The sequence below is a fragment of the Ovis canadensis genome, chromosome 1 (genome assembly GCF_042477335.2).
Source record: "Ovis canadensis isolate MfBH-ARS-UI-01 breed Bighorn chromosome 1, ARS-UI_OviCan_v2, whole genome shotgun sequence".
In the NCBI taxonomy this organism is placed as follows: domain Eukaryota; kingdom Metazoa; phylum Chordata; class Mammalia; order Artiodactyla; family Bovidae; genus Ovis; species Ovis canadensis.
In genome coordinates this window covers 124,969,015-124,978,543 of record NC_091245.1, presented here as the reverse complement: position 1 = coordinate 124,978,543, position 9,529 = coordinate 124,969,015, and the positions used below count along the sequence as shown (strand labels likewise).

Here is a 9,529-nt window from a genome sequence, read left to right as displayed (position 1 = left end):
ATCAAGAGACTCTTTAGTTCCTCTTCACTTTCTTCCTATGGTTAGAAAGTGAAGTATCATCTGCTTGAATAAGATGGTTAGATGCCATCACCAACTTAATGGACATGAGTTTGAGCAAACTCCGGGAGATGGTGAAGGACAGGGAAGCCTGGCGTGCTGTAGTCCATGGGGTTGAAAAGAGTCAGACATGACTTAGCAACTGAAAAACAACAATCGGCATATCTGAGGTTGTTGATATTTCTCTGGGCAATCTTGATTACAGTTTATGAGTCATTCAGCCTGGCATTTCTCATGATATACTCTGCATATAAGTTAAATAAACAGGGTGACAATATACGACCTTGCTGTACTCTTTTCCCAGTGAATCCATACTGATAATAAATGGAAAGAAGAAAAATCTCTCTCCAACAATGTGTCAACCAATACTTGCATTTGGAGAGACAGAGTTGAAAATGACCATTTCCCAGCCATCAGAGTAGACTGGTTCAGGCAGAGATCATCAAAGGATGTTCTTTCTAGATGTAAAAATTTGCTAAGAGCTGAGTATTTGCAGGATCTCAGGGCATCTCTCCACAGATTATTGTGAGGAGGCAATAGGACATTGGATAGCACCTTGACCATCTGCTCAAAATTAGCATCACCAAATAGGCACTAAGGAACATAGTGTGGCTTCAGGTGGAATATCGGAGGACACAACACAATTTATGCAGTATTCCATACAGGAATGCGTTGTTATTACTGTTTAGTTGCTAAGTCATGTCCGACTTGTAACCCACCAGGCTCCTCTGTCCATGGGATTTCCCAAACAAGAATACTGGAGTGGGTTGCCATATACTTCTCTAGGAGACCTTCCCAACCTAGTGACTAAGCAACAAATAAAATAATTAATTGTATTTTAAAAAGTAAAGTAGGTGTTGTGAAAGACCAAGACCAGGCAACTGCTCCAGATTAAAGAAAGCTAAAGAAGTTCAAGGAAAAATAAGTTTGTATGCATACTTGTGTGTGTAGACAGAGATAACAAATACGGCAAAATATCAATTTGGTGAATCTGAGCAAAGGGTGTACAGGAGTTCTTTTATTATTTTTGCAACTTTTCTCCAAGTTTGAAACTATTTCAAAAGTTAAAAAGACCATGCATGCATGCTAAGTCATTTCAGTTGTGTCCATCTCTTTGCAACTCTATGGACTGTAGCCCACCAGGCTCCTCTGTCCGTGGGATTCTCCAGCCAAGAATATTGAAGTGGGTTGCCATGCCCTTCTCCAGAGGATCTTCCCAACTCAGGGACTGAACTGGTGTCTCTTAAGTCTCCTGCATTAGCAGACACATTCTTTACCATTAAAGCCACCTGGGAAGCTCCAAAATACCATGCTTTATAGAAAAACTGCAAGCATCACTGATGCCAAATCTCAGCCTCTGTATACACTGGCACTGGATTATATTCTGGAGACAGACTTTGCAATGAAATAGAAAGAAAGGACTTTATTGTTTTGTGGGGCAAAGGGGGCCACAAAGACCTAAAGCCCTCAAGACTCTGTGCCCCTCCCTGGTGGAGGGAGATGGTGAGGAGTCGTATGGTGTTCTAGGAGCAGGATGTGATTCACTTGTGGACATTCTTCTGACTGGTTGGTGGTGAGGAAATCGGGGGTCAGCATCATCAACATTCAGTTCCAAAAGGTCTGTAGTCTATGTGCTTGCAGGCAGCTTACGGTTAACTTCTTCCACCCAGTGGGGCTTTCAGTATCTGCAAAACAGCTCCAAGGACATGGCTCAGAATATTATCTATAGTCTCTGAGGAAGAACTAATGGTCTTTGACTTTAATGGCTAAAGTATTAATACTACTATTTTGTCTTCCTTGACTGTTTTCCTTTCTTTCTGCATTTTCTCACTTCTCTGGCCAATTTTATTCTTTGACCAAAGTTTTTCTACAGACAAAGGGCAAGTGGAGAACACAGAGGTGGGGGCTCTATTCTGGGAAGGCCTCATAGGGTCCTGCTCAGTTATCTAACCTCAGATGGATTGTTTTGACTTGAATAAAAGGGGTAAGAGAGGTTCTAGGTTAAGGTTACAGAGCTAGCACCACACAGGAAATTAGTTCCTACTTCACCCAGAGACAAACTTTTACAACAAGTAAGTTGAAAATGAAGTGCACAAAGTGATACAGGGTGTCATGCCTGTGGTCATGTTTTTTAATTCAATTTTATTAAAATACAATTCAAACTTTACAGTTATTGTATTAAGATGGGAAAGACCATGAAAGTCTTCTGTGCCATGCAAATACTGCCAACTTAAAGGTGAATTGTGGTTTTACAAAATATGATTGACCTTTCTTTAACAAGTGGAAAACATTAGCATGTCATGCAGCAATACTGAAAAACAAAGCATTAAATCCCCTAAAATTGTTTTTATTGTATAAAAATGAAAATCAAAAGAAACTCTATAGGTAGTCACTAAATATAATTCTTGCATTTAAAATGTATTTGGAAATATTTCCATTTGAATGTGATTCTTGTTGCCAAATGTTATGTGCATCTAAGAAACCTCTATCAGTTCAGTCGCTCAGTCGTGTCCGATTCTTTGCAACCCCATGGACTGCAGCACGCCAGGCCTCCCTGTCCATCACCAACTCCCGAAGCTCGCTCAGACTCATGTGCATCGAGTCAGTGATGCCATCCAGCCATCTCATCCTCTGTTATCCCCTTCTCCTCCAGCCTTCAATCTTTCCCAGCATCAGGGTCTTTGCAAATAAGTCAGCTCTCTACGTGCCTAGGGTTAATTCTGGACACACCTACCCAGACGGCAAACGACTCCAGTAGTTCTTGCTTGGGAAATCCCATGGACAGAGGAAGGAGCCTGGTGGGCTACAGACCATGGGGTCGCTGAAGATTTAGCAACTAAACATCAACAAGCCTTGGCTCACAGAAAGAGAAAGTGAAGTCGCTCAGTCGTGTCCGACTCTTTGCGGCCCCATGGACTGTACGATCCTACCAGGCTCCTCCATCCACGGAATTTTCCAAAGCAAGAGCACGGGAGTGGGTAGCCGTTCCCTTCTCCAGAGGATCTTCCCGACCTGGGGATCGAACCCCGGTCTCCCGCATTGCAGGCAGACGCTTTCCTGTCTGCGCCACCAGGGAAGCTCTGCACAAAGGAAATGGCTTGACCCGCTCGCTCGGAGCGTCTTCATTCCTTTCCCCCTCAGCCTCCCCGACACCGTCCCCCCAGGGTCCCCAGTCCGCGAAGTGTCCTCCCAGCCCCCAGCCCCGCCCCCAGGGCCGAGAGCGCCCGGTGTGCCCTCCCGCTGCCACTAATAGGAAGGGCGGAGAGCGGCCCCGAGGTTTGCGCAGGCGCACTGGCGACCTCCGCGTTCCCGCCAGGGGTCAAGGCCTCCAGGGGGGCGCGGTCTTCCTGGAACCCGATGTTGCACGGCTTAGTGAGCGGTCACTGCCGGGAACCAGGGGGCGGGCGGCGGAGGCGAGGCCGCCCCGCCTCCCGACACCACACCACTCCCCCTCGACACCACCCCCCCGCCCGCGCTGTCCCGCGCGCGTGCGCGGACGGGGACACGCGAGGTGAAGGCACGGCGCGTGCGCTGGTCAGAGGGTTGAGGGAAGGGCCGACGCGGAGGGGGCGGGGCCAGAGCGGCTCGAGGGGACGCGGCGGACGTGGGGCGGTGGCCTTGGCGGGGCGGCCTGGGTGCTTCAACCTCCGTCGCGCCGCCGCGCGGTGCCTGCAGCGGTAGTGGGTGGCCGAAGGATGTGACTGGAGGGCTGCCGGCGGCCCGCGGACGATGCTCTCCCTCCTTGGCGCGACGACCCTGATGCTGGTCGCTGGGAGGTGGGTGCTGCCCGCCGCCTCAGGTGAGAGAGAGAGGGGTCCCGGCGCTGCCTCGTCAGCTGGACTGCGGTGGCGGCGCGGGAAACGTCGGCCCCGGGAACTGGGGTGGAGGGACAGACGCCCTAGGTGGGAGACCTCTGGTTGTCCGCGGTCGCAGCGCCTCATTGAAACGGACCCAAAAAGATCAAATTTAAGTTTCAGTCGCTTATTCGTGTCCGACTCTCTGCGACCCCATGGACCGCAGCAGGCCAGACCTCCCTGTCCATCACCAACTCCCGGAACTTACTCAAGCTCTTATCCATCGAGTCGGTGATGCGGGCCAACCATCTCATCCTCTGTCGTCCCCTTTTCCTCCAGCCCTCAATCTTTCCCAGCCTCAGGGTCTTTTCCAAGGAGTCAGGTGGCCAAAGGATTGGAGTTTCAGCATCGATCCTTCCAAAAATGAAACAACGGAAAGTGATGTTCGAGATTCTTCCCCAGCCGCTTGCTCGGGGGCGCCCTCGCCTGCGCCTGCTGCCTGCCCCCACCTCCCACCCCCGCAGGGCTGGATGTGCACTGCTTTGGTGACCAGTTTGTTTCCTTCTGAAAAATCAGGCAGCTTCACTGTACCGTTTCATAAGAAACAAGGCTTAGAGCTGTGCTGCTGGTTTTCTCCATTCAGTAGACAGTTCTTGATCCCACGGGTAAATGCCCAGTAAGGTGTGCAAGGATTTCTGTGCCCTCAGGATTCAATCAGTCTAATAATAATAAGACCAAGTGAAGTCGCTCAGTCGTATCCGACTCTTTGTGACCCCATGGACTGTAGCCTACCACGCTTCTCCATCCATGGGATTTTCCAGGCAAGAGTACTGGAGTGGATTGCCATTTCCTTCTCCAGAGGACCGTCCCTACCCAGGGGATTGAACCCGGGTCTTCTGCATTGTAGGCAGATGCTTTACCTGTCTGAGCCACAAGGGAGGTCCTAACAACAAAATCCCCCAACCAGGGATGGAACCCTCTTCCCCTGCATTGCAAGGCCGACTCAACCACCGGACCACCAGGCAGGGCCAAACAGGAAGGCTGGGAGCCACCAAGCTAATTTGCCACCTTTCTTAATTTAGGGGGGATACTTGGGGGAAACATCAGCTATTATAAGATTGACCTTGTAGTGAGAAGACATACCAAAGACAAACAGGGCCTCGAAACAGAGCAGAAATCCGGGAGTTGGTGAGGCCACCTGCATGCTTGCTAAGTCACTTCAGTCCTGTTCGACTCTTTGCAACCCCATGGACTGTAGCCCACCAGGCTCCTCTGTCTCTGGGTTTCTCCAGGCAAGAATACTGGAGTGGGTTGCCATGCCCTCCTCCAGGGGATCTTCCCAACTCAGTACCTTTACCTACATTGGCAGGTAGGTTCTTTACCACTAGTGACACCTGGTAAGCCTAGTGGCTTAAATACTCATTTGCTTTGAAAATCATACCCTGATTTTCTGGGGTATGTGATAGCCTATCTATCTTGTCCTAAAAATATGTTGTTTTTACCAACAAAATGGGTTTCTTCCAGAATAACAGAGGAATTGCAATTTAGGGCAAGCAAGCTTATAGCAAGGGCTTCCCAGATAGCTCACTTGTAAAGAATCCACTTGCCAGTGCAGGAGACATGAGTTTGATCCCTGGGTGGAGAAGATCCCCTGGAGAAGGAAATGGCAACCCTCTCCAGTGTTCTTGCCTGGGAAATCCCATGGACAGAGGAGCCTGGTGGGCTACAGTCCATCTAATCGCCAAGAGTCAGACATGACTTAGTGACTAAAACAACAAGCTACAGCAAAAACTAAAGCCAAGTCCAACAAGGAAAGGAGAAGAACATTACTTTATATAGCAAAAGAAGGAAGTTGGGTGGGGTTTTAAAAGAAATTCCTTTGATTGAAGGTGAGAGTTCGGGGTGGTGCTACTTTTTGCATTGTCTGCGCTGGTTGCTGGGAGAGGAGAATTTTTCTTTTGGGGGTCTGAAATTGCTGGTGAGTGAACATGAGGGCTCCAGCTTCTGGCCTCCTGACTTCATTTTAAATGAGGTTTCCTTTATTATGTTTCACAACTATTTCTCAGACTGTCCCACAAATATAGTATATAATATATGGGTACTAGGGTCCTGGTGTAACCCCTGATAATTTCTTTGGAGTCTTTTGTTCATGAAAATTTTGAATTGACTCATGTTTGCATTCGTATCAAAAGAATTTCCCCAGAATTTTCAGGTATAATTAACATTCCAGGAAGCTGTTCATTAAAGTCATAATTTTAATTTATATTAGAAGAGAGCTAAAATAAACTTCATACACAACTGGCATTTTTTGCTCTCTTAACTACATACCAGACACTACTCTAAGTGTTTTAAAGGTACAAACTCATTTAGTTTTCAGAATAAAGCTGAGCACCGTTATCCTCATTTTATAGAGGAGCAGGCTGAGGCCATATAGCTAGCCTGTGCTTTAGGGGGAGATCAGACCCTGAAAATCTGGCCCCAAAGCCCTGGAGCTTACAGCTAGCTGTTTTCTGAAAACCGCACAATTTAGTTCTTGATTATCCACCTGTATGTTAAGGACTTACTCTCTTTCAATTAACTAATCTAGTTTTTCTACCAAGGAAAAGTAATGTTCAAAACTAAATGTAATGTTAACCCTGACCTGAGATCATAATATTGCTCTGTGTTTCAAAGTAATCAAAATGTTTGTGCTTTCAAACCTAGTAAATTCAGCTCTGAGATCCTAGTCTAAGAAAACTGTCCAAAATATGGTAGGAAATTTGTATATGTATAGATGTTATGTGTTTGGGTTTACGTCAGACTTGAAAATACAGTAAACTGTTTCTAGTCATCAATACGAATCTGAAGGGCTGGAAACAACCAATTGTATAAAAAGTATTGGATTACGTACCAATTTAGGGGTTCCTTGGTAGCTCAGTACGTAAAGAATCTGCCTGCAGTTCGGGGAAACTCAGGAGACTTGAGTTCGATCCCTGGGTCAGAAAGATCCCCTGGAGCAGGGCGTGGCAACCCACTCCAGTATTCTTGCCTGCGAAATTCCATGGACAGAAGAGCCTGGCAGGCTACATGGGGTCACAAAGAGTCAAACACAACTGAAGCAACTGCACACACAAGCATGCAGCTACCCCTTAATATGTTATTTTACATGCTAACGGGTGAAGTAAACCATTATTAAAGGGCTGTTGCTAATACTTTACTGTCTGAGCCACCAGGGAAGTCCAGTAGAACAAAATCTATGAACTCTAAAATCTTATTTAATTACTATTTCCAAGTCCCTGTCCGTGCCTGGTAGCTCAGCTGGTAAAGAATCTGCCCGTAGTACCGGAGACCCCGGGTCGATTCCTGGGTTGAGAAGATCCCCTGGAGAAGGGAATGGCTACCTGCTCCAGTATTCTTCACTGGAGAATCCCATGGACATTTGTTGGTCTCGTAAAAGCCAAGATGCCTGTAACTCCAGGGTCTCCTTCCATTAGAACAGAAGGATTTCATCCCTAAGGAAATGGCTGGCCGTACCCTGGGTATCAGATTTCCTTATCCTCTCTCAAGGCCGAGAACTACTAGAATTAGAGTATTCTGGGCTGTAGACTAAAATGCCATCAAACCTTTTATTAACACCATAAACCCAGTCGCTCTCTTTTGGCTACATAGAATCTAAAATTCCAACAGCTTGACATGGGAATTAAGTTTAGAGTGGGATAAATGGAAGTAATTCTATTTGGTAATGAAGTCTTGGAGAATACAAGTGTAAAATAGGTAATTGAGGGTAGGGAGACTCAATAAATACCTCCCCAAATTTAAAAAAAAATTCAGAAAATGTTTTCTCAGGCATCTCCCTCTTTGACTCCGTATCGTAATATCTCTAACTGGAAAGCAGAGGAAGCAATCCATTTTTTTTAAAGTCCTTTTTTTTTTAGTTCAGTTCAGTCGCTCAGTCGCATCCAACTCTTTGCGACCCCATGGACTGCAGCACACTAGGCCTCCCTGTCTATCACCAACTCCCGGAGTTTACTCAGACTCAAGCCCATTGACTCAGTGATGCCATCCAACCATCTCATCCTGTTATCATCCCCTTCTCCTCCTGCCCTCAGTCTTTCCCAGCATCAGGGTCTTTTCAAATGAGTCAGTTCTTTGCATCAGGTAGCCAAAGTACTGGAGTTTCAGCTTCAGCATCAGTCCTTTCAGTGAGCATTCAGAACTGATCTCCTTTAGGATGGACTGGTTGGATCTCCTTGCAGTCCAAGGGACTCTCAAGAGTCTTCTCCAACACCACAGTTCAAAAGCATCAATTCTTTGGTGCTCAGCTTTCTTTATAGTCCAACTCTCACATCCATACATAACTGGAACAAGGTATTTCTTTATGTATATATTTATTTTCATGTTTTTTAACACCAGAAACATTTTATATTAGGGTATAGCCAATTAACAATGTTGTGATAGTTTTAGGTGAATCGCGAAGGCATTCAGCCGTACATATGCCCATTCTTCCCTAACACCCCCTCTCCCATCCAGGCCGCCACGTAACATTGAGCAGTGTCCCATGTGCTATACAATAGATCTTTGTTGGTTATCCACCCCTATAGTAGAAAGTCTGTAAGGAGATAGCATCCTTGTCCTGTGGCAGAACTACTGTAGGAAAAAGAATAAACTTAAAAGCTGGTCTTTTAAAAACTTCAGTTTATCATACATAGTGAAAGATCAGTCTTCTGTGATGTGGAAAAAGTTCTTCTGAACTCAACATTAGTCTGAGGATGCTGAGAAATGCTGATTAAGTTTAAAGCTATACAGACCCCGACTTAAGGAACTTGTGTTCTGGTTGGAGGTTGTGTTTAACATAGGAAGCAATTTTTTAAAAGATGTCTTCACCTTCACACATCAAGTTTTGAGAGCCTACTAGATGTCAGTACCGTGCTGAGTACATCTGCTTCATTGTAAAATTGAGTGGTGCAGAGTCATGGTGCAGAGTGTGAAAAGAGAGCAAGGTTGGCATTTGCTCCAATATTTGAGAAAGATTTTCTCTTGGAGGGCAAGCTTGAGCTGGGTCTTGGAAGGTTTGGGTGGTCAGGAAGAGAAAAGCTATTTGGGTGGGGGGCCAAAAAAGGAAGAATCAGAAGAGAGAGAGAGCATCCAACTGGTGGAAGATTTGTACTAGAAGTATAAATATATACATATCACCAAATTACTTTGCTGTATACCTGATCTAACATAATATGGTAAATCAACTATACTTCACATTTTTCTAACAGTATAGGAAATGAAATAGGTCTCTAGATGGAAGTCTGTAAAATCAACAGAAGGGCTCAGACTTCATATGTTGAGCAGTCAAGACCTTTTCAGGGTCCTGTAGGACCTGGCTAACACGATAAACTTTCATATCTCCTATCAATTTTGTATGTGAATGTTTGGCTTCTATAAATAGTTGTCAGTTCTGAAACCACATCTATTCAGTTCTGTGTCAGAGTATATCCCTGTCTGAACACAGTATATGAGAAAAACCAAGTTGAGGCTGTTAAACAGTCGAGCCCATATCCTTTACGTCAGTATCACTTCTAAGACAAAAGAAAAATACTAATTTTTATACACAGACTTTTCTTCCCAGTTAAAAGACAAGTACCTTTTACAGTTTGTTTTTTTCCACCTTTATGGAGCTATAAATGACATATAATATTTGCTTTTTATAG

The 9,529-nt window shown here is 45.5% G+C and overlaps 1 protein-coding gene and 1 long non-coding RNA gene across 4 annotated transcripts in view; one reads left to right on the top strand and one right to left on the bottom strand.

The window, feature by feature from the left end:
- Positions 1-2,179: 2,179 nt before the first annotated feature.
- On the bottom strand, positions 2,180-4,425 carry LOC138418232 (uncharacterized). Its single transcript, XR_011248460.1, has 2 exons — positions 4,120-4,425; positions 2,180-3,993 (listed from the first exon to the last, which is right to left on the bottom strand). It is a non-coding gene; the product is annotated as an uncharacterized lncRNA (long non-coding RNA).
- IFNAR1 (interferon alpha and beta receptor subunit 1) overlaps positions 3,532-9,529 on the top strand; it is a 29,333-nt gene continuing 23,335 nt past the window's right edge. For all 3 annotated transcript variants that reach the window (XR_011248415.1, XR_011248414.1, XM_069549030.1), the window contains exon 1: positions 3,532-3,856. Coding sequence is in view for 1 of the 3 variants with exons in the window: in XM_069549030.1 (XP_069405131.1) it covers positions 3,787-3,856 (70 nt within the window). In the remaining 2 variants the exon portion in view is untranslated. The remainder of the gene's footprint in view (positions 3,857-9,529) is intronic.